This window comes from Opisthorchis viverrini (genome assembly GCF_000715545.1).
Source record: "Opisthorchis viverrini unplaced genomic scaffold opera_v5_110, whole genome shotgun sequence".
Classification (NCBI taxonomy): Eukaryota; Metazoa; Platyhelminthes; class Trematoda; order Opisthorchiida; family Opisthorchiidae; genus Opisthorchis; species Opisthorchis viverrini.
Window position 1 is genome coordinate 791502 of NW_008751760.1, and position 25984 is coordinate 817485.

Genomic DNA, 25984 nt, shown 5'->3' on the forward strand with positions numbered 1-25984 from the left:
AAGAAAGGGAAACAAAGGGGGGGGGGGGGGGGGAGAAAAATGGTCGCAGCAGTTCATGCTAGCGACAATGAGAACGTGACGTGTTCTTCATGAAGCCCGGTCTTAGAATTTCGGTTTCAATATGGGACCTGTAGCAGGTGAATGAGCACCACGGTCCTTTCGATAGATTATCACTGTTTGGCTGGAGCGGCAAGCCTTGTGTTTTGTATCTACGCTTACGTTTGGTTGTTGCTGTGTCCTAGATTCCATGACGTCTATCTACGGCTGTAGATTGTGTTGTCTTACCACAAGTGAAGTCTTCTTAAATGGGACAGTGACAGAGCACTGTTCCGCAGAGTTAAACTGACTTTTTCTTGCATCAAACATATTTGGATGCTAGGATATGGATCGGAATGTACTTCTATTTGCAGATTCAACTTAGCTCAGGCCAACAGAAATGACCATACAGTTGCCATCTAATATCCTTTCCAGATTTTGTGAACTTTTGCCATTTGAATGGGTTGCGTGATGTCTATTGGCAAACAAAGACGACGCTCCATGAGATGCCAGCGCAAGTAATGTCACTATCGTCATAATCACAACCATAAGCATTGTCAGAAGCAGCCATACAACCACAAAGATTGTCCAATTATTTTTAAAGTTCCATAATGTAAAGAAGAGGGAAGACTAAGTGAGGGAGGGAGCCTAGTGTTGTCTTGTCGCAAGTCTTCCAAAGTACCTACATCTCCACGCGTTTTATCAGACAATCTGGAAAGAACCTGATAGCCTAAGCGCCACTGATTTCGAGAAAATGCCATTTCTCGCAATGTCTCCAGTCAAGCGCAGGAGAGGTCACGGCTAACCCTTCATGGAGGGTGGACCGCACAAATAACACTCGAACTCTTCGTAGTTTGTTTCACGTCCTTGTGTTGTTCCGCCTCGCTCCCCGCCTTTGATGTACGGAGAACTACGCTGGTCTAGGTAGACGCGTTTCAGCACGTGTAGCACATGGCCAAGTCACAGCACTTTATGGAGTCGGATGTTTTGCGCGATCGTGTTCAAATAAGTACCCGTTTTTTAATGACCCCGTTACAGATTCGTTCATGCCATCCAAAACCCAGAACGCTGTAAAAGCATCGGTGGTCAAAAACCGAGGATGTCTCACATCACTTGTCCACAGAGACCACGTCTCACAACCAAACAACAATGCAGCCTTTACTGTATCCTGGTACACGCTATCCTTGTGATCCAGTGGTATGCCTTTTCGGCACCACAGATGGCGCAAATTGGTGAACAGAATTCTAACCTTCGCGGTTCGTGCACTGACTTCATCAAGCACACTTCCGTCACAGCTAATACAACTTCCGGGATGAGAAAAATTCTACAAAACCTCTTTGAATCAAAAGGGGCATGTTCGGAGACTTTACGTTCTGAAGCACAACTTTGCACTCTCTTTGTTTTCAAAGATATCGCCTGAGTAATCCAGGTCGGAAAGGCTCTCCCCAACAGTGCATCGAACACCGGAGTTTTTAAAAACTTCCATTGTTTGCCCCGTCGTTTCGACGACGAAGTTAAACAATAACCGGGAGAGTGGATATCTTTGTTGGGAAGCTTTTGGAGAGCTCACCATGCACAATTTCAAATGCCCGGGAGTGTGTGAATACAGGGCTGGATTATGTCCACAAAGTTCCGCGGCATACCCTGTTAAAATCACTGGCCGATCGACAGGGTTGAACGCATCCATGAAGTCAGGGGACACCAAGATTGTGGGTAGTCTGTACATACGGGGTTGCTCTAACACCTGGTGGAGTGTGAAGACCAGCATTCCGAAATAGGGGTAGCATTTGTGTAACTGGACTGCTGTCTGAATTACCTTCTCTTTTTGGAGGTACCCAAGAGCCATTCTGGTCTCTAATAGGTTCGCTGACTAGAGACTTCCGGCGACCATTTCAGAGAATTAAGTGGAAGAATCGGCGGACGGTTCTGTCACTTTTTGGCATCTTAAATTTCTTCAGCCTTTTGGATTTACTAAGCTCTTCGGTGTGAATGGATATTCAGTTTCACCTGACGTCCGATGTTGCATCAAGTTGGGTTATTGACTACAACCATCAAGAATCTGTCGCCAGACCTGCAGCAAAACCACGGTCCTATCAAAGATCTAACATCTGGATGAGATTAGATGGGTTGTAACGTAGACAGAAGTTCCAGCTTTGAGTAGTGCTTTGAATATCTAATTCCAGTGAACTTTAATATGCGACAATGAACCAATGGGTAGGCGTTTCGAGAGGTGGGTCCAGTAGCTTCTCACTGGCTTGGAGACCTGTGCGTGTTTTGCATAGATCTGAAAGGAGCTATGAAAAGCAGCAGCGGACAAGTGCATGACCGGAGACCACGCTGGTATTCCAGTATTCCAGCGTTCGTCGCCAATAACTGACAGCAATGTGGTCTAGTTGGATTCAGGGGTGGTTTCTTGGTGCTGCAAAGGATTATTCTGCCCGAAGCAGGTGCTGTTCGTTGTCCGAATCTCATATCCAACCCAAGACGCCTTAGTCACGCTTAGTCTGCCTCCCTGGGCGTTCCTGGCATTAGCAGCCACACCGATATCTGAGCTTTTGGCCCGTTGTAAAATAGTAAAATGCTCCATTGGGGCATAAGCAGACACAATAAGTATGGTACAATGGATCTCATTTTCTCTAGATTCTTTTACTACCGTTACCGCGCAGACTTGGTTGTCACGTTCCTTCAGCGCTTGATAATTATGGCCCTGAAAGGTGAATTTAAGATACCCGAGGGCTAGTCGAAAGGCTAAAGTTGTTTCCTGACCACGGGTCATCTGGTCAACGAATTGTTTGCACCTTGTAATATGAGTTGTCTCAGGCTTTAAGATTTCATTTTTGGTTGAATACTTGCGTGTGGAAAGTTTTTTTCAATGCAGAAAGAGATAGCTAGACCACATCTTAACAACCGATTATCTGCGATTCCCATGACTTCGAGGTTAGAATCGAATGGTAAGCGGAAATCTGTCTCATGGCCTTACTCTTTATCATGAAACTGGTAGGCCAAGGTAAGGGGTATTCCGTACTTTGCATATTAGATCGGTAGATATTGCACTCATATTTCCATCCTTTTTGTGCGGTTATTTGTGAGGAAGATACACAAAGAGAGAGAACGTACTCTGTTCACAACGGTCACCCATGTAGCCAGGCTTGCAATGACACACTCCAGTAACTGTGTCACATACAGATGGCTGAGTGTTGTAACAATCACAAACTTGAGCACACCCTTTGCCATAGTAACCTGGGGGGCATGTGTACTGGCACAGGGGTCCGTAATATCCGGCGGGACATTCACACGATCCAGTCACCGGCGAACAAGTGGCACCTTGCGGACAAGTGCAGACCTTTAGAACAAAGGAAAGCAGACTGGAATTCAGTGTGAGAAGCGAAATAGAGTGCAACCCGGAGAAAATGAGGTCTATCCTGAATGGTTGAACCTAAACTCAGATAGGCACCCAACATTAACCAAACTACCGATTTCTTTTTGCCATTTGTATTTGAATGTCAACTGTATGGGAAGTGATGAAACTAGAACGATTAACAAATGGCGTTTGTGACAGCTGACATGAGTGACGACAAGGAGGCGAATTCCGACGTATGAATGAATTTTAATAAACTGAAACCCAAGTAAGATAATCCAAGTAAAATACTTACAAATTCTAACAGATACAATGGTAATTGGTGGTTTGTACGCAGAATAAATTATTCAGATCCACACAAAGGGGTGATCACCGTTGAGCAGCCGAATATCCCATTCTGTTTAATAAACTATCCACCATATATCTCGCTACGTCCTCAAAAATCGATCAAGAAAGAGACCACCGTGCTTCGCTCTTGAGAAGTCCCACTTTATTAAGCAAAATCATGGGTTTTTTTCTATCGGGGTACAATAGATCTTGCTGGGCACGGTCTTGACCCCTAGTTGTTCACTTGAATGCAACTAATTCTCTCCTGATTGGTTCTTTGGCGCTTGTGTCAGCCGGCAGCTGTTTGTTTGTGGTCATGTGTATTACTGACTGTGGCAAGTGACTGCGTTCACCTGCGTTGATCTTCTGTTGGGCACTGAGACATGTATCGGTGGTTGGTTGGTAGACTGAACCCAATTCGGACGGATATCGACTGTTCGCGTTGCTTTTGTCATGTGTTATTGTCACCACAGACTGCATCGCTTTCTACATTTACATATCTGTTTCAAGGTTCATTACATGGGACTAAACTCGGCGAGGGCAGTAGACTGATAAATGATCTAAAAATATTCTGAATCCGAGGGCGCTGTTACAAGAGGAATGGATTTTCCCCCAGGTGCGCTCATTCTTTTACGTATCATGTGACGACAACCAATGTAAACAGTCTGGTTTGCTTTAAAGGTAGAGTGGTAATCCGGAGGAATTAGTTGGCCTGAAGATACGGAATGGCGGAAATTTAAGTGGCAACCTCAGAGATGGTGCAACAGTGCTCGTTTATTCTACAGAGCTTCCATAGTCAGGGAAAGTTTTTTATCACTATGTACTGTTTAGTACACAGGATTAAATGTTGGGGATATTGGTCACACTCATCTGTTATTTGTCTCCCAACGAGAGCTAGTTTATCCTGAGTTCCTTAGGATGGGTTAGGTTTATTTTTCGATTATTTTATGTGGTCAAAATGTTCAGTATGCTTAGCATCTTTGCTGCGATTGTTTCGCAATCGACCGGGGCGATATCACCTAAACATAGCTACGTAGCGACGCATCTTTTTATGGGCATCGCTCAGTGCTTCAGTTACACTTGCATGCTTCTTGCTGATCAGAGCTTGAGTTCTGAATATGACTGTTCGTTTGAATACATGGTTTTCTCTCATTTTGGGTGGTCGACATTCAGGTCACCTTCGAGATTGATTCCTCCGAATAGTACCCACTGATTTGGTTCCTCTGGCCCCAAGTCTGACATTATCTTGGGCACTATACGTCTGATGGTCGCTTCGGTTGAACTCGGAGATAAAGATCGCATACGAAGTTTGACAGGATTTAGTGTGAGGTACCGTGCTTCCAGGAACTTCATTGTTTGCTTTGCGATCCCATGCGTTAGGATCACTGCAGTATCTTATTGGGACCAGTGACACTCTTGATCTTTAATTGCAGAAATCAATAAAACCCCTGTCAAATTTATGTGATAGGCAACATTGTTCTGGTTGTTTTCCTCAACTCTGTTCTTCTGTTGGGACAAACAGTCTTTTCAGGGTAGCTTTCGGTTGGTGAGCTATCCATTTTTTATCAGCACTTGCGCAAATTAGACTACTATTAGCATTTACACACATGACAGAAATTTCTCTATTACGAATGGTGTTCATGCGCCATCCACGTGATTACTGATCCATATCGCCCTACTAATTATACTTTAGAGTTGTAGTGACGGGAATTTACTGCACAGGATGGTTCATAGAATCTGATTATTTTTATTCAACTGAGATCATGCATTAAAAGGTAGCAAATTGCACAAGCACACTAGCCAGTAGGTTTCAAAATTTCTTGGAATACTCCCTGGAAAACAAGACAAGTAGGTTATTCAGTAGGGTCCTTTACTTCCCACCGAAACTATTCTAAGGGTTGTACCGTGTTCTAGTTATTTCACAATCATTTATGGATGTTTGCTTTTCGAACTTTCAACAAGAGTGCTTTTATGTATCGTCAGCATCTCATCGGATATGGTCAAAGTACGGTGACAGTTCACTGAAAAAACCCAACTTAGCTGAATGTACAGGCATCAGGTAGTTGGAAACACCATGTTTCCATACATTCAATCCACTGGGCGAACCACCGAATCGCGTGAGAGTGATAGTAAAACAGAGTGAGTACCTATATCATTACCGTACAGTGGCTGAGGAGTAAAGGGAATCGCCGTCATATAATACTGCGCCCCCACTAGGTCGGCCTGAGGGGCTGCTGAAGGCGTCCCTCTTTCTGTGCGTTCAGTGTGCGAGAGTTGGTGGGTGTCCATGGGAGGTTGTACGCTACTATCATACAATGCATACCTATATTTATTGGACAGCTTCAGTGGTTACAGTGTTGCTAGCGCCAAAATGAACAGAGATTCGCATAGGCCAGCGCAACGAGGATTTCAACTTCTCATCTACAGGAAAATCATATTAACTGAGGCTTCAAAAGGTATCCTGTTAGGAAAGAATGCACGACTGTTTTGATACCTGTGAGCATCTGGGTCCGAATCTTCCCGAAGGACACTTGGCTTCACACCCGGGTCCGTGTGTCCCAGGTGGACAAGGACACTCACCAGTCTGTGGATGACAAGTCACGTCACCGATGTCGCCAGGACGACGCCACATGGTTGCTACCACCGAACTGGTCCTCACTCCGATGCGAAGTTCTTGTCGGCTTCCGGGTTGAGACCAGTCGACTTTTGGTCGTAGTGTAGTGTCAGTGGATTCGATTTCTCCGGGTGATTTCATGTTACAAACAGGGCACTCGAACTTGCACTCGGGCCCAAAGCTCCCCCGTGGACAAGCTGGATTAAAAACAACAACAAATTAGTGTGGGTAGGGTACAAACATAAACCTTTATAAGACCTATGCTCACTCACATGGTTACCACTAAAAATCTTTGCGCCAGCAAGTAATTAGAACGTGAGCATGTCATTTACGAGCCCACACCATTTTCATAAAAAGGGAGTGGATCAGACAGGATGAAGTTGTGTTTTACGTTAGACAAAACTCGGTCGTCCTACGCCGAATACTAAGGTCCAGTGTAAGAAGAATTCAGGTTGAGCAGCCGAAGAAAAACTGTGGAGTAAAATATAAAGTGCTCTGAGTCTACTCAGGAAACCAGACTACTGATCGATGTATCACCGTTCCAGTTGTCCATCTACGTTGGCTATTGAGTAAAACATAAACTCTTAGACTGGAAGTATATAATTTGGTGCCAAAGAGTAAGTGGAGGCCTGAAGCCTTAGAAATCAGGAAGGCTTTGGGAATGGATTCACAGACTCCTTGCCGGTCAGCTTAGTTTTGTGCCCGTGAAAAATACCTACATTTACAAACTCTCAAGAAGTTATGCTGTACGCTTCTGCCACACTGTTGCACAGGTGGACAACCTGGTACGTGTAGTCGTTTGCGTCTTGACAATACAGCACTGCTACACATGACGAATCTTTCAAGAAGGAACTAACTACCCATCCACGGGAACACGATTTAGTCATCGGCTAAAGTCATCCAATGCAAGTGCCCCTCGTGGAAACAAAACCCCAGAGTCAATAAAGAGGCATTTGTTCTCAAGATTCCCGCCTTATCCCATAGAAACTTACGTACCAAAGGAAACAAGTTATGCTGTTCGATCAGGTCTGCTAATAGTCAGTTGAACTAGACAGATTTTGTTCTAAATCTGGTTAGCCAAGGCTGGAGTTTACTTGGCTTGTCTGACCATCCAAGACTCTGACGAGAAGAGTTCATTAAATTGGCCATTTTTTCATTATCACAGTGGAAAAATGTTGACAAACTGTCGTCTTTTGGTGGCCAGGTGACCTGACCTACTTGGAATACCTGACAAGAATGGTGGAGTACGTTCCCCACATCCTTCCGAGGGGCCTTAGCAACGGCCAATGAATAGCGTGGAATTCGGATGCAAAGTTCGTTTTTAACCAGCTGTTTGTGCAACCAGAGTATCTGATCTTTTGACGTGTATTTATTGGTCCTAATACAGGTTTCGGAATTCAGCTGATGGTCACGTCAAGTGTACTTTCGGATCCCAAAAATGCTTAGTCATACTTGAACTCTTCGGTTGAGTGTGGGGGACTCGGACATTCGACAAGTTGATCAGTTGCTTCATGTTAATGACCAGACATCCCTGATCCTTCATTGTTCATATGATGATTTCAAACAAGTAAGGAAGGCCTCCCATGGCTGACCTAATTGGTATTCAACCAAACTATTATTGTGACGATGAATTTATTTCCAGACAAGGCTAAACATTCTACCACACTCGGAAGAGATGAAGTCCGAAAATTCATCAGCTCTTCGCAAGATTCCTAAGAAAACAATCACCAAAGATACATATAATAAAAGGGACATTCGAAACGAATAAAAATATCTACAATGCATTATTGATAAAGTACACGCAACGGCAACATTCTAGAAGTTTGAACGCCCTGTAGACACTGCATCGGCATCTGGTATATGGTGGATCTTGAATGGGATTGCCTATTGGATTCGTATTTCAGACCAGTTTGAGCTCGTTCTGATGCTGGACCGGGCGAATACCAGATCTCCCAACTAGTCACGTGACAATTGGCTCTCTTGGTCACTGCAGTGTCCATTTGTGACTTAAGAGATTTTTGGATAAGGCTCTCGATGTTTTTATTCCCTTCGCCCATAAGAAGCCAATCCCGACCGGTGAAATATTTTGGTATTTCCCGAAGGTGATCTATCGACCTCATCAAAATTATCCCCAGCCCTGAGCTGTGCCTGTGAAACATTAGCTGGAGTTGAGAGACCAAGAAAAACAGGATCACAACTGAAGAGCAGGCAAGGTACACAAGATAGAATGGTTGGGGCTTAAACTAGGGACCAGAGTTCCAATGATTGTCAAGTCCGAAGTATCTTCACCCATAGAAGAGGGTCATCTCTTTGATGGTGAGATTTGACGGTTTCTAGACGTTATGTTCGAGAGCTTCATAGCTGATCATGTGATCAGCTGATAACAACTCTTTCGTAGTCAGTCTGGCTGGGGACCCTCAAGTAATAACACTGAGTGTAGCAGTCGACCTATCAGCATCCGAAGAATATGGCCCACTTAAAACAGACTGTGAGTCTCCAGGTTTGCACTTGGTTTATCACCAGATATATGTTTGCGCATTGCTCTGATTAGCCAGCTTGATAGAGAACATCTGACGCAGGCATCGACGGTGGGGATCCCAGAGCACTTGTAACTATTTTCCAGGGAGGAGTCTAGTTTCCGAATTGCATTAAAAGGGAAAACATACACAAGCACGATAGACTCTGCCTGTAGTTGATAACCAAACATTTTTTGTGCAATAAACAACAGAACGGGTTCTACTCATTCTGCAGGTTATTTCTTCCGGATCATGAAAACATGACGCTGTAAACACTTCTCCCGCAAATGTCATCTGATATGTAGAGTCGGAGTATTCTTGATCAAGTTTGGTAGCATGGTTTTGGAATTTTAAGTTCCTGCAAGCACTGCGCGTTCAAAGTCCACTTTGTAGGTGAAAAATAAGTAACATGACAGTGCGTATTTAAGCGTGTGTTTGCTAGATTTTGCTGTCTTATTTGACTGCAATGAGCATTCAACTGTGAAATTCCCCGCTTTCATAGTTTATGACAACAGCCAGTGTACCGTTGACGGTGGTAAAGATCAGTATGGTGAACTTCTGGCATATGGGAGACAAAAGTCCACCTATCCAAAATCCGTGTGCTTGGATATATCAGAATGGAGGACTAAGCGATCTGTAAACAGTTTTACCAAACAAGTTTTATTGTTATTCGGAGTAGTTATGCCCATGCGTACGAAATTGACACCGTGGGACTGTAGCGGTCAATTCCTTGTCACTTCCACCAACTTAGTTTAATTTGTCTAGTACATCGGTGCTCACTAAACCACCAGCTCAGTTCATTCTTGGAATGAGGAGGGAAATTGCTGGAATTCTAACTTCGATTCCCAAATATTTCGGCGCTATCTCACGCTTGACAATATGCTTTACAGGATATACCTTATCCCCCGTCTTAGCAGTGCTCTGGTATTCCTTTAAGCCTGGAAGGTCTTCAGCCTTTAGTGAAATGAGAAACGGATAAATGGCTAAATGTCGTTCTAGATCCGCATACGGATATGCAGAGCATCTTCGGAGAGCAACATGGTTAGCCCAACTCAAGCAAATGTTGTATACTTGAAAAGTCTAGGTCCAAGGGCCTCTGAAACATGGTAGCACTAATTGCTGGTGGTTGATGATCGCTTATGATGACTATCGCTTATGTCACTATGGAGCCGACGGCAGCAACTTACTTTCTTCACAGTGTCGTCCACGGTATCCAGCTGCACAATAGCACTGTCCGGTGACTCCATGGCATGCCTCCCGGTGAATACATTCACATCGCTGTTTGCATTGGCGACCATAAAAGCCATTGGGACAAGGTAATGAGCAACGCTCCCCGTAGAATCCTGGAGAAGATAACTGGTATGTTAGCAAGTATGGAGAAAGCAGCGGCAACTTTCGGTTAACTGAACAGATCTTCCCTATAAAATATTTTAGCTTTCAAGCACAACGAACAAACAAACTGTTAAACGCCTCACTGATCAAGGCTTGTGGCTTCAACCAGCATGATACATCCGTCCGTCTTGAGGCTGGATTGCGAACCTTGTCCATACAGCTTTATTTATCCTAGCTTTTGTCTCTCTGCATCAACGTCAACATAGAACACAACACTATGCCAAGTAAAAAAGGAAATGAGATGAATGACTCCCATTTTTGTTGTTCTATGCTACTATGAGTAGATGCCATTGTCCCTCCGATGGAAAATATGTACCGTTTTTACTATACAAACAGGTTCCGTTTGATATCTCACTATTGCTGTTCTTACTGCAATGCCTATACCTAAGAAAACTCCAACGAGAGGCACCGTTTTTTGGTGTTGACAGGTTCTAATGGAATTTTCAACACTGCATCTCTTCCTTTTGATGTAACGGACTCTCCAGAAGTGAGGACGAAGTGCAGTGGAATGATTTAATCCCCTAAAGGATAGGCAACAGCGGAAATGGTATATATAAGAACCCAGATTTTTAGTTGACCATCGTTTCAAAACGTCTGTTGTCAACGAGGCTAACACGCCAATACCCCACATGAGTGAACTTCTTTTGACCAGATATGATTTCTCTTGGTCGATGTTACACAGCACCATTCATTGTAACACTACGGTTGTACTACTGATAAAAAACAATGCAACTTATGATATTCAGTGGAGGTTTAACCGTATCAGTTAAGCCAATTTGTGCTGAGAAGCCGATAAGCACTGTACAACTGTTTCATCCCTTCATCATCAGTGTATATCTCATGAAACTCAGAGAGTTCCAAACCCGTGACCGTCTGATCACTGGTTGAACATTTAACGGTTCGGCCAATAGGTACTGATCAGTTTTGTGATTAGCTGTCACTAGGACAGGGCCACCGTCTCCTCGGTAACGGAAAGGCACATCACGAGGTCAGGTGTTGATTAGCTCTTCGAGTGGCGGCTTCTCAGAAGAAAGTTTCACAATCCAGTGGAATTATCCTTTCTCTGAGCTGCTTATCGTTTTTTGGTACCTAGAATTCCACACTGGCTTAAGGTCCCGCATTTCAATTCCTCTTCGTGATGGCTTATCGTCCTCACTAAAAAGGAAGAACACCCAGAAGATCCTGACTTACTTGGATGACGAAAACTGGGTGTAATACCGGTTCACCGTGTTATGTTCATGAGTCGCGAATATGCAAGAGTACTACATATCTAGGTTTTTTCATCCAAATAAAGTGTGAAGTTATGAATACCCCTAACAAATCCTATTGGGAGACACCAGAATACAGGTGAATATCTACGGCACCCTTGAACAACGCACGTGATACACCCGTTCTACAATCAAACGTCTTTTGAAGAAACTGTTTTGAATCGTCATAGGTGGAGCATGTTCAGTTTGTTTCGCCTTTTTTCAGGCAAAATAAGCTGGTCAGCGTCAACGTGACAGGCACACACCGCTGGAAACGGAAACCTATTTTCTGTCATATGAACGTTTGATACGCGTCTGCCCAACACTGCCAAACTAAGCCAGCCATGCTAGATGAACTTGCTAGCTGCAAGATCTTACACTGTGTAGTAAAAAGTCATCCTTTTTCTGGCAGAGAATGTGATATGCTTATAGAGCTTTGCTGACAGACTGCACTGAAGTGATGAGAAGCGAAAGTTTTACATACTGGGAATTCAGTTAGACAAGAGCAATCGCGGACCCCGCACTCCTAACAGTGCGCCGCAAATACCTGAGCTGCTGATATGAAGCAGCGTACTCCGGGTCTCTGTGACGTCAAACAGGAGATAGTTAGTGGATTGTCGAGATGTGAGTGATGTGTGAGTGATGTAACAGCAATACTACTTACTAGCACTATTCAACAAGCGTAACTTAGAGAAACCAGTTAAAAGGAACCAAGTTAAGATTCCGTCCCATGAGTGAAACCAACCTGTGTTGAAAGGCTGAGGAGTACTGTGCAGCTGTTTCATCGTTTTTAAGGATCATCGTCATCGCGAACGTCGAGAATTTCCAAGGAACTTCGAATTCACACCCACTTGGCTAGTGGTTGAGACCTAAACTATCAGGCCACGAGTGGCTGATCAGCATTAAGGTTAAATCACATGTAGAGAGGATGTAGAACGCCCATACTTTAATCACTAAGTCCACATCATGTGGTCACGTGGTGACTGACTCCTCAAGTAAATGCAACGGTAAATTTATTAATTCTGAAGCAATAAACCAGATCATGAGAAGCTTATGAGCCCTGGTTTGCTAGTTTGAAACCATTCGGACAAGCAATTAAAAAAACACCATGCACCCTATTTGGGTTCCCGATCCACTTCATTTCTCCGCTTTGTTGCGCAATCGACTTCAAAAATATGAGTAGTTCATGTACGTCAGTACAAAGACAGTGAATGGATGACCACTGCAACTGCTTTAAAGTGCTCACAGTAAGGGCCGAGATTATCGCATCTGTAATCCAAAACTAAAGATGATGGACGGGTGTCATGATGGAGCTAAGATCTCTGTCCCACGTGCGCTGTGCACCACCCGCGTTGATAACCCTTAGACCTATTTACGGCTATCCAGGTTATTGGCCTTTTGTACCACGTTCGCTGCCGCCTGCTTAACTTAAAAGATGACCAAACGGCACATGCGGAATTCCGTTCCGTGTTTTTTAGTTGTCCCGTAAGCAGCAGCACAAAAGCATAAATGAGTGAGTTGTGGTGAGATTAAATAGGACAGACTTCCACATATTACATGATAACATAAGGGGAAGGGCGTTGAAACCAATCTAGTTACCCGTCTCCTTTACAAGAAAATGAGCATGAAAACGGATGTCTGACGGAGAGTGAGGTACAAAATGTAGGCTGCGTAAGCCGGACAAGCGACTTCCAAAGCTAAGCGTTCTCGTTTTATTTCTGAGCAGGTGGCAGTTTTTGGTTTGAATTATTACCGCTCCAACTTATTTGAGTGTCCGTTTTGTTAGCGAGGATTCCGTTAAATTGGTCACATACAAGGAAACAGTTTAAGGTATTTTCCATCACTGAATGCCGTAGATGCGTAGGGATCGATAATTTTTTATCCCATAATCATGCAGCTTGTGAACCATGAGAAGAGTCGTTCGGGAATTACAATCAATCGGTTACGTAAAATGTCCCTTTATTCACTGAGTCCTACGATTAACCCCAAAGGGATCGAAATGTGTCCTGCACACCTGTGATTATTGACAGGCAAGTCAAGCTAGTTTATCTACTGGGCAGCAAAACCTCGAATGAAGAAAATGTTTGGGATACATGTTTGGTGATTCTAAGGTCAAAAGAACTAAGCGAAAACAACAGTTTGTCTACATGGGACCTCGGAGTTCACACTGTTAGAAAAAGAGTTGAGAGCTTTTATTCTAGGAGGGTATACTATCTTGGCTTAACCGAGCCCTAGGCTGCAGAATGGGATTGCGTAAACAGAGCGAGGACTACCTTGTAGCTTGGAAGAAAGTTCATGAAAGGGAGGGTCCTACATCTCGGAGTAGATTCACCTGCTTGTACTTAGTAATAGGTGTTGTGAGATATGGAAGCAAAGTAGCTTCCCCATGGCTTCAGTGTACATTGCCTGATGTTGGATTGAAGTACCGTACTTCGAATTGTTCAGGAGATCAAGCAACGTGCCTTTCTTTCTTTTGCTATTCTGTTGATCACGTGTGCACCGCGGTTTACTTATCTTGCTCGTGTGATCACGAACCATCCGTTTACCTACAACTGTGTTGTTGCCTGTCCTACAAATTATGTTGCTGATGGTAGTGAGGCAAATGGAAATAAACTGCATTTTCAGTTTTGTCCGTCCAAGAAGTAGGGATGCAGAGTAAGAGCTAAACAACGGCTGGTCTTGACTAAGGAGCCCACAGAGGTTGGGACTTGTAGACACCAGTATGTCCTATGAGAAACAAGGTAGGGCCATGTTCTTCGTGAATGTGCATGACATACTCAAACCACCTCAGGTGAACCACACAAGTGAGTAACCTTTTTTAGGTCTTATTTATTGGGACAGATATATCCCGGTAATAACTTCTGGACGGATTGCAGGGTGGAGTTCGAATACTGCTTATGGAAAAAATGCCGTTAGATTGGTACTCCACTTACCAGGTGCACATATACACGTTCCATTATCCGGATGGCAGACACCCTGATTTTCGCATTTGCATTCGTACTGGCATTTGCTACCGAAAAATCCAGCCGGACAACCTGTAAAGAGCAATGGTAACCATCAAGGAAAATTTTCAGGATTCTTGAGCATGTTATGATGTTCAATTCTGACTACAGTAGCACACAGACAGGTAGAGCCATGGCATTTCGGTATGTAAGGAAGATGACCGCTAAATTTGACATACAATTAAAATGGATGTGATACGCGGTACTCATCACTAAGGCAACTTACGGCTCACACAATTAGGGCCCTGCCATCCCGGTCTGCAGTGACAGGATCCGTCAACCGGGTCACAGATCATATTGGGGTTCTTCTGATGACAGTCACAAATATTAGCGCAGTCCTCACCCCACCGATCTTCAGGGCAGTTGTACTGACACTGTGGTCCATAAGTTGCTGGCGGACATCGGCACGCTCCGGTTTCATGGTGGCAGGGTCGATCAGATGGGCAGGCGCAGCTAATTGGGAAAAAAATTAAGTTCAGTCGTGAGAACATTTTGCGTAGGCAAAACATGGTGAGCGCAGTTAAAGTATGCTCAGATTTTACTGGGGCTCTAGTCTTTTACTTGAAGTCACTCTATGCTGAAAAGCCGAGAAGTACTGTACAGCTTATTCGTTCTTCTTGGCACTCATCAACAGTGCGAATCCCTCGGAGTTAAAGAATCTCGGTCCCACTACGTCCCTGCTGGTATTCTCAAAACAGAACCGTACGACCACAATCTTCTGATGAGCAGTGTGTTTAACTCATTTATACAGGATAAAGCGCAGCTAATCCTTGGACCATGAGATCCACACCACATAGTCTCACGTGTTGATTGGCTCCAGAAATCTCCATCTGAGGAGCTGTGGTTGTTTCTGTTGGGACTTGGCTTTTTATGTCTTACGGATTCAGTAATAGTAGAAGACCCTTGATATATCTCCTTACTCTTGATCACTGTTCCCGGGTTTCTTAGGTCTCATGTTGTATGCCAATAATCATGGTCTGGAATCTTGAACACCAGTTATCTGCCGCGAACTTCAACAGCAAAGTGAAATATGGAATGTGAAGCAAAATGGAACAGTGTAACATCGCCTGTACTGAACCATTGGGTTATTTCTGTCGTGAACTACCAAAACAGGAACAACGCCGATAGAAAGAAGGGGTTGAAGTAAGCAATTATTTTAGACTGTGCTATCAAGCTTTCAGCTTTCGGTTTGCAGCGAAAAACGTCTGGGCTGTCAGAAAATGCGTTGGGCTTCTCTTAGTGACACTTGAAGGTATACATGAAGCAACAACACATATTCTTGCAGAAATGTAAAATGTGTGAATAGGTTGATGCTGGACGGCCGTCCTTCGGCAGCATTCTTTTTTATGTTCACTACCAGTGTAATGGGATACTATTGACGGGGGAGGCATGTGAGTAATATGTTTTCTTGTAAATCCACTCTGCGTCTCTTGAAAAGTGAGATCTACAGCGGAATTTGTGGAGTCGCTTTGTAGCATTTGTTTGGATTTGGGCAACAGTCAATGAATATCCAGGAAAGTTCAGGAAGACGCTTCCAAGGAGAAGATGAATAGTCAGTTTTTGTAAACAAGATGCATATGAGAGTTTTGCTTCCTTGTCCAGTAGTCTGTAACTGCTCATTTGGCGTTTTCTAACACATAACTCCGCAGTGAAGGCCCCCTTTCTTTTCACCAGTACATCTTCCACACTTTAAATAATGCAAATCGAGGGAACACTCCACACCGCATTTGTGACATCAACCGCGTGACCAAATGGTACATGATTACATATCCAGTCTTGGTGTAACTAAAACCCCGTGCCACATAGTCACGCATAGCCAAAACTCCCACTCGATAGCTTAGATTTGTGCTATCATTCCTAGATTCATGAGGCACTGATGACTTCCGACAAGAAGTGAACACTTGTACTATGCGTCTTTATTTCATAGTAAACTTTAATCCATGCTTTAAATGTGTAGACGTTGGCTGAATACGATTCATAAATCGTGCTATCAGAAAGACGATGCTACATTGGTTAAACACATGAAATTTATGCACTCGTTCTTTAGAAACCTCACGAAGGATTATAAATGTGTGAGTTGTACCTCTATTCTAGCTATTTGATCCAGTTTGTCAAAAAGCAAACCGATTCCATCAATACAGAAACATTATTCAAAAGAATGTGTGCAAGACCTTTGATGGAGTCAGTCATAACCTGGTAAATTGGTATTCACGTCAGCCTCATCTCAATGCAAGACGAAGGCATCATAAGTCGCGCTAGCCAAATCTAGACAGGTCACAAAGCAGGTTTCCAGAGAAGGCACTTTTTTGACGTAATTAACAAGGTTAGACGCAGCAAACCAAACCAGTCGTGTTGGAGATTGGCTTGTCGCTCAGATGATCATGTGACTTTTCTCTCCATACGTGATAAGCTGACACTTAGCCGATTGTTTCGTATGACCTGTCTATCTGTGTAAACTCACCGCTGTTTACATTCCACACCGTAATATCCATCTGGACATGGCTGTTCACAAGAAGCTCCGGTCCATCCAGGAGGACAGTGGCAGGTTCCTGTGACCCCATCACAAACCGCGCCCACTTGACGACAGTTGCAGCTGAGCTGGCAGTTAGGCCCATACTTTCCCGGAGGACATCCTGAAAGAGTTCATTGAGAATGATCAGTTTCTTTGTGGACACGTGATTCCACAATGGGGCTTCAAAAATGTAACCTACTGTCTCGGCACTTCGGTCCATAGTATCCCTCTGGGCATTGACAAGTGCCTGTGAAGCGATCACAACGACCACCTCTGCCTCCATGTCCATCCACCGAGCATTCGCACTCCCGGACACATTCCTCACCCCATCGGCCATCAGGACAGGGTAGTTCACACGCCTCTCCATACCATCCATTACCACACTTGCATCGTCCAGTGGATGGGTCACAGGTTGCGGCTCGAAGACATGCGCACGTACGAACACAGCCATCACCCCATAATCCTTCAGGACAGGTATCTGCACAACGGGGTCCAATTCGTCCCGGTGGACAAAGACAGTGTCCGGTAACTCTGTCACAGGAGACTCCTGGAACGTCTGCAACACAGTCACAGGTTTCCGAGCAGCCTTTACCATACCTACCCTCAGGACAGGGACGATCACAAGCGGTTCCATGCCAACCTGGGACGAAAATAAAGGGATCAAATTGGTGGGTGCCAATCATGAAAATAAAAAATACTCGAGTGTGTTAAGGAAAACTGGCGTCTTATTCAACACCATTGCATGTAATTCATTCTCAGCTGGATAAACGGATATAGTTTGAGGAGAACTCACCTGCGGCACAACGGCAAGCACCGGTTTGTGGGTCACATTCTGCGCCATTTGTACACTGACACCGGTGCTGACAGTCGAGACCATAGAAACCTGGAGCACAAAGTCTGTCGCAATGCATATTTCTCCATCCTGGCTCACACTCACAAGCACCGGAGATGTGGTCACACGTCCCATGTTGACAAGCGCAAGTTTCAATACAATTCGGTCCGTACTTACCTGGGGGGCATTCTGGAATGAATGAAGAAATGCGATTTTGGCAAAGGTGGGATGAGTGGTATTGTGTGTGCGGTAATCTCTTTCAAGAAGAACTTCTTTAGGGTTATCTGAAAAGTGCAGATTTTGTCTCTCGTTGCAATGGCAGAATAGACATGTGAACTCGTTTGCATATATGTTTTTTTTTTGGAAAAAACGATATTCGCTATTTGTATCACAGTTGTTTGTACTACTTCGCCACTGTCTTCAAGCAGCAATGACAATGTCTACGAGATCATTTATAATGTATCCGAACATTTCGTATGCTGTGAAAGGTGTCGATTAGACACACTTATTGCTGAGGTTACCGCGAGTGTTTGACTCAGGTCTAGAGTAACAGATAGCTACCCTGTGATCTTGAACATCAAGGTATTTGCGGAGTGCCTACCTGGACATAGAGACTACTTCAAGACTTGAGTGAGCAGACCATTCGGTCTCCTGGAGCATCCCCCACCTGGACATAGAAACTACTTCAGGACTTGAGTGAGCAGACCGTCCGGTTTCCTGAAGCATCGCCTTCCGCATGTGCACGTAAAGAACTTCGGTGACTTAGTGGGCTTCTTTGAGAACGGTTGGTCATTGAGTTCGATTTTGAACATATAACTCAGATATATAAACTATGCCAATCATGGTTACTCTGACAGTCAGGCGGATAACTTAGTGGACTTGCTTTTGAATAACGCAGGTTCACCTTCCTGCATCAGCGGCTTGTAATTCGCTACACAATTCCTCTTAGAAAGGATGTCTTAGAAAGGATAGTCTGCCGGCAAACAGAACCAGGGACTGTGTCTACAAAATCAAGTGTAATGACTGCACCAAAGTCTATATAGGACAGACGGCCAGGGAACTATANCCGAAAAAGCCACCCCCACTCAGATGAGGCGCCTTACCGCTTTCCTTATGAAAGCAGTTCTTAAAGATTTCCTCGGTCACAAACTACAATACGAGTCTCCTTCCGGCAAACAGAACCAGGGACTGGGTCAAGTGGACTACGGTCCACGTCACACAGACTGATCGCCGAGGCGGCAGAAATCGCCAAGCATCCCAGTGTTGACAGAATAGAAGGCGTGGAACTGGCAAGCGTGTGAAGAACGGTTCTGGATCAGTCGAGCTGACACGTGTTGGTGTGCGGTCATCAGAAGGAAGAGTGGTCATCATCTGGATTCCACTTGACCTCAAGCCCTCAAACTAAATTGTCGGGGAACTCAAGACCCCGCAAAAACCAGGGAAAATCTACCAGTGGCAACCGAGGTGAATTATCAACTGAAGCACCATGAAGTGGGAGATTAACGAACCAAACCCAATCAGGATTAATTTAAACCCCTCTTCAATCCATCAAAGCAAGATTTTGACAATTTCACTAACCGACAAGGGCCGTAATTGACACTCAACACTGATCTAGTGTGATAATCTGAAGATGACTGATTTACTGATTGGTTCCCCGTCTGTCTTACAACCTGGCCAATTTGGTGACCTGTTCACTTAGCCTGATGAAGCTTTTGTGTCAAAAGCGAAACGTTGCCCAAATAAAAACTACCGATTGTTTATCAAACTCTTCTGAAAGGATGTATACCTGTTTTTCATCGACAAAAGACTCGGAAGGTAAAAGCCACGGGATTGTCTAAATATTGCACTTTCAACCCAAGTGCGACTGGGGAGCTTTCGGAAATCCGTCGATCATAAGTTGCGATTTGGCAGAATCGGAGATGAGTAGTGTGTGCACAAACTGACTGTTAGTCGCCTGATTCAGTTGACAGATTGACCGTGGACAATTCCCGATATCCCACAGTCCACAGGCTGATAAACTCTTAATGCAACTGCCTCACCAGGTTGGCTAGGCAGAATGGGTGGGAAAATTAGAAGACCCTCAGGGCTGGACCAAGTTGGGACGCTTGCAGTGAACTTGTGGGGCTGGAAGCGCACCTGTATAAGACTACAAAGAGCTACTGATAAAGAAGGGAACGCATTTAAACTTTTAAACTAGTCCAAACTCGTTATGATGGCAGCATCGGTCTTTGACAAAATGCCTATGGACTTTTTTATTAGCACAAAAATAGATTTTCCACCAGGTTGCCATGGTGACTTATCGGTGAACATATCAAGAGTTGAATCAACATATGGATTAGATTGTTGAAAACTCCTGTTGAACCCTGAAGCCTGTTAAAAACTTCATTTTGATCTTGGGCAGTAAAATTTGAACGGATCAACCACAATAAAGAACAGAATCTACAAAAGGCGGAAGGTTGGACATCGATCAAGTAAACAGTGAGAAGACGGACAAAAGTGTGACTCAGACCGGAGGTGGACCAATCAGAACAAGGAAAAGCAAAGAAAGGATGGTATCTAACGCTTGATCAAACACAGTATAGACAGCAACGCAACATAGATCGCAGACGAAAGAGCCAAACCAAGCTGATAGTAGCTACTGAACAGCCACTCATGGTGAAAATATAAGGCACTCTTTAAAGACTATATATCAGGAAGGTCAGATTCATAAGAGCAACCACGGAATGCCCGAAATCCACTGAAACCCTCAGCTGTGATAAATGCTGACCAGACAGGCAACGCCCCCTCAATTTGTAGCCCTTTACAGTCTTGTATCAAACCCAGACAGTGCGAGTCAGCATTGGTCAAGGTCAGACAACGCCCCCGCAATATGCAGCGCGTCGCAGCCCCGTACCAAAGCCAGACCGCGTACGTCAGCATTAGATCAAGTTAGACAGTGTCCCTCCAACAGCTAACTTGAGACCGTTGTATTTTCGCACTCCCACTCGCATTCGCACGCACTCAAGCTCTCGCACTCGGTTGTTTGGACTATGGCTGTCGTGTTCCCTGCTGTGAGGCTTTTTTTCCGGTACTAGGTACTGGGAGGGGGAGAGTCAGCAGTCAAATACAGCAGATTGGCGAATCAGCAGATATAGCACGTAAACGTATAGAGGGAAAATACCCAACCTCGAATGGTGATAGAACGATTGCAAGCCAATTTCCAAGACGGACAACTGTGAACTGGTCAGCAGGGTACCCGAGCTACAACTATTCCGACGTAATGTTAACTGCGTTCTGACCACATGCATCTATGTTTTATGTATTTGGTCTAAAAATCCAGCTGTTCAGTTTAATCTTTAGTGCTGGCAATTGAAACTATTACCCGGTTCGGTGCCCCGTGATGGAGTAAACGAGTATAGTGTTCACTAGCCCAAGAACCTTAGACAGGTTGACAAAACCGGCTGGCTTGCACGGGCATTCAGCATGCTGTAACGTTGTAGGACCGACTAATGGCCTGAGGCGCTACACATTGAGTTTGGTTGCTACTGTTTGATTGCATCAGTAATCATTGTGTTGATGGTAACGTTGTAGGACCGACTAATGGCCTGAGGCGCTACACATTGAGTTTGGTTGCTACTGTTTGATTGCATCAGTAATCATCTGTGTTGATGACAATACATTTTCTTGTTATGACGAAGTCCGTGGATCGATTACTCATGCCTCCTCAAACCGCACCTTTTAATTTTGTTCAAGGCAATAGGGAATCTCAATAGTAGCGTCTACAGGGACCATTTTAGCATCTTAGGATGAAGTGACCCAGCGTAGGAGTATGTGATAACAACATCTAAAAATTTCAAGTCAGCATTATCCCATCAGATTTGAGAGGATTTAACGGAATCATGTTAGTCCATTTCTGCCTCCCATGTAGCACAGAAACTTACGTGCACTTGCAGTGAGAGAAAATATCGACATCTATGGTCTTGAGCATCTGGACGAACCCCGGAGTGGCTGATTTCGCACCCGGATTGTGCGTCTCACAAATCAAACGAAAACTCACAGTCATCGATCGTGAGACATCTTGACAACAGCCATCGCGTTCACTCCGCCAAATGATACCAAGTATTTCTGGGAAACCTGAACCTCAAGTTGCTGGAAGTTTTCAGGATCAGTGCAAACAGCATGTACCAAAAAAGGTGTTTATTCTGGCTTTGTGGTTACGATGGCGCCGATATATGACGGAATATTCGTAATCAACACTTGTCATATAACCATTCATGTTTTACGCCAACCACTGAGGATGGTCAAGTATGACATAACATATCAGAGCATATCTTCTTTATGACTAATCAGAATGAAAATAAGCGGGATCGGGCCGTTCTGCTAGGAAAAGCCTTCCAAATTTGTAAAGGGCTTTTCAAGCTCGTTCTATTGCGATTCCTGTCGCTAGCCAGGAATAGCATTATTTATTGAAACGTGATTTTCATGTCAAATGCTCATTTCCACTCCTGTGGCCATAAATTCTTGGTGATCCGAAGTTCAAACCATTGACACTACCTCTTATCTGTCGGCTACAAATCGATGGTACCAAAATCTCATGACTGTCACTTGTTTTAGTTGGCTTGAACAAATTTTTCCGAACAGATGCATCCCAGTTTCATCGCAATATGACACCAAATCCCTGAAGTGTCCATAGAAATTTGGGAAAATACGTTTCTCTGGATATTGTAAGTTTCTTTATGTGAAAAGCACACATTCTATTGACTTACTTTCATCGCACCTGGTCCCATTGTACCCGGCGAAGCACACACATAGTCCGGTCTGTTTATTGCATTCCACACCGTGAACGCAGTCACAGACATTTGTACATTTTGGTCCCCATCTTCCAGGTGGACAGGCTGTGCGTAAAAAAGCGTGAACAAGAGAAAATGATTGTTATTAGAGGCCGGACGTCTTCAAGGGTCTGGAAAAACCAGTTACATTGCACAATCATGCACCACTTCGTTATCAAGTGTGTTCACTGTGCCCCGGTAAGCGGTCGCATATCACGTCAGGTGTCTGTAGCTTACACTCCGGCATGGCAAAGTAGATACACTACTGATTACCTCCGATGAGTACGGTGCTTTCCCTCTTTGGAATGCACTCACCAGCTGTATTGCAGAACAGTAAGTGGAGAGTGTTTTGAACGTGAATGCAGACCGTTCCGCGTGTAATGTGGTGGAATCATCTCAAGACTAGGAAAAGTGTACATATTTTCACCCGGTTCCCATTACCAGCTGTCTCCAACCGGTGAAAATGAAAGGAAGAAGGCCTTCGCTGAAAAGATATTTACTAGAAGATGCCAACTGAACAGTTACAGACTATTGGGTAGGGAAGCGAAACTCTCACATGCATCTTGCTTACAAAACTGGATACCCATCTTCTCCTCGAAAGCGTCTTCCTGAACTTCCCTGGATATTCATTGACTGTTGCTCAGATCCAAGCAAATGCTACAAAGCGACTCCATAAATTCCGCTGTAGATCTCACTTCTCAAGAGACGCAAAGCGGATTTATGAGAAAACATACTACTCGCGTGCCTCCCCCTTCAGTAGTATCACGGTTACAGTAGTACTAATTTGATATCGACTGTAAGGGGAGTTGACAACGCAGTGTCTGTTTGGAGAGGACAAGATGCACCCGGAGAGTGACTAAAACGACTAAAACAATAAGAGTAGTTTACTAAGTAAGCTACAAAGGACTCTGGTCTCAGCGCATGTTTAGGTCGTAAAACTTCACAAGTCTCTGGCCACATCGACTAATAGGCTGGCAGTCGTAACCTATCATAGTTGTTCGCGAGCTTCATGGACGATCACCACAGGGGACCGTAAACATAAAAAGCTATACTCATGCAAAGGTGAATTAAGTGAGGCGCTAGTATATAAACTACCTGGACAGTATGCAAAAAAGTATATAAAAATGTGAATGTACACACATTTTCACCTTTCTAGAGAGACCAAGGCAGGACAAATCACTCTTAGCTGGTCTCTTGAAGCACGTTCCACTGGTAACCCTAGCCTAGAATAGGATAACCCACAGTGGATATCTGTTCTAGCCAGTCAGTTGAAATATTTACTCGACGGAGTCTGGTTCCTGTAGTTTTGAACATGACGAAGCAAGCAATATTTCTTTTAGATGCAGAAATTGCGGAATTAGCACTGAGTTACTTATTCGAAACTACTGTGCTGGTATACTCTGGAGACGAAGATGTCACCGTGTTCATGACAGGCTAACCTACCGGACCAAAAGTTTACTCCTGTGTCTTCGACCGCTTGCGAAAGCCAGCGAGGGAACCGAAATAACTGGTTAGTACCCACGTAATGAAGACATAGGAGACACTATGCACTTTTAGTAGGATCTCAAACATTAGGCACTATTGCATGGCGCGTTTCCACGCAGGTCCGACGCTCGATAACTGTCCATTGTTGTGATTGGTCCACACATATTAGTCGTTGGACGACTGGTTCCCTTTTTCACTAGGCAGCGGTCATTTAGCATTCATGGAAATCGCTCCAGAAAGACACCTACTTCCAGGTTTGCTTAGCAGCTCACATTCATAAGGCAGACAAATATTCAGTAGTCTTGTGGGTTTATTTATTTTAACTGAATGTGGGAGATATGAGAAAACAAGACAGCTCGATAGATTTGATTACCTGGTTCATCGTTCGAAGCAAAGCGATCGTTTTCTGAAAGAAACAAAAACGCAGAAATTAAGGAGACTGGTATGATTAACTTGCCTGTGGGTTAGCCAGCAGAAAGTTTAAATCCAAATTCTTTACTAGTATCAGCCTGATTCCAAGGAAAAAACAAGAACGCGCTAATCTCCTCATTAGGTCGTTCGTAAATTTCGTCAAACAGCAAAGCGTGATGGATGTTGCCAAATATCAACAAGAAAACCGAATTCCCAAAACAAGTATTTTGTACCCAGTCAATGCGAAAAAATCTTCTCGAAGAAGGGCACACAACAGGCGATTTGCATATTCTTAAATACATGTCGGACATACAGCAGCATCGTCATGGTGGTCATGCTTTTGCTCCCTGCCATTGAAGAGTGAAGGCAATAAGGCATTTCCTTCACACCGCTTCGTATTGCCACTTTTTTCAGTATATAGTCTCACTGCTACTTGTCGGGATACTCCAGGTGTGATTGAACATTTTGAGACTGAGTTCCGGCCACTATAGTCGGCAGGATCATTGCATCCCTGAACCCCGCCCCCCATGACGTTGTGTCAAGGTTTGGTATTGATTAAAGTCCATCAGTGAAAACTAGCATTAAATAACTGAGTCGCTTTTGTAATTCTCATGTACTTGGATTTGAACTGCAAGACGGGACAAACCGTTAGATTTTGACGTTAACAGGCACAGCTTTGTCACGTAGCTAATGATGTTCGTGCATCATTTCTGTGGCTTCCGTTGCGTAACATTCACTCCCTGACATACTTTGCAAATATGTCTATTTCAGTGAACGAATATATCCAACAAATGGCTCTGATTGCTTTAGTCTCACTGTCCTTGGTGGACAAAACTGTGACTGCTTGATAAACCGAAGTCAATTGAACTGCTTCACAACGTGTGTACTGTGGGCTCATTCTTGAGGCCAGCCACGGTCACTCGCTAAAATGTAGTATTACATTTTGTGAGGCAACATCCGGAAATTACACGGGGAGCATACCACCACTACACTACTATGCATTAATATAAGAGGGAGGTCTTTCGAAAGAACAAACGGCAGGGATATACGAGCGTCTTGCGGATGCAGCGCTCCCTCGAACAAGGACAATTCATTTTCGAACTGACAAACTGGGCTCAGTCAATGAACCGTCTCCTTTGGGATGGAGGGAATAGAACACTGCATCGCCTTCCTTCATGACACTTGTTGTATGCTAGGTACTCCCTTTAAAGATGGTCCTTTTGTTCACGGACAGTCTACTAAGTACGCTCTCACTTTGGAAACGTCAACTGGATGGCACCGTGGATTTCCAGTGAAACGGGCGTCTTGTGCTATTGAGCTTCAGCAGTTTTCAAATACTTCCGGAAAGGACGAAAACTTGGGCATTGTCAAGATGTTAGCGGATCACATCCAAACCTCAGTCGTCTAATAGCCTAGGACAGACTCAACCACAAGAATTCCACTT

The 25984-nt window shown here is 44.2% G+C and overlaps 2 protein-coding genes across 2 annotated transcripts in view; one reads left to right on the top strand and one right to left on the bottom strand.

Annotated features, from left to right (window-relative positions):
* The window catches only part of T265_13791 (hypothetical protein), a gene marked incomplete at both ends in the record, with an annotated part of 89829 nt that overhangs the window by 5898 nt on the left and 57947 nt on the right, over positions 1-25984 (bottom strand). Inside the window, 11 exon segments of the mRNA XM_009170539.1 lie at positions 3154-3379; positions 6216-6532; positions 10039-10194; positions 14424-14525; positions 14719-14860; positions 14866-14945; positions 16954-17125; positions 17204-17644; positions 17798-18025; positions 22582-22710; positions 24503-24535. Coding sequence (XP_009168803.1) covers positions 3154-3379; positions 6216-6532; positions 10039-10194; positions 14424-14525; positions 14719-14860; positions 14866-14945; positions 16954-17125; positions 17204-17644; positions 17798-18025; positions 22582-22710; positions 24503-24535 — 2026 coding nt within the window.
* On the top strand, positions 4680-7381 carry T265_13790 (hypothetical protein; the record flags this gene model as incomplete). The annotated part of the gene is given in 5 exon segments (XM_009170538.1): positions 4680-4845; positions 5986-6184; positions 6190-6436; positions 7030-7120; positions 7182-7381. Coding segments are annotated over 5 exon segments (903 nt in total).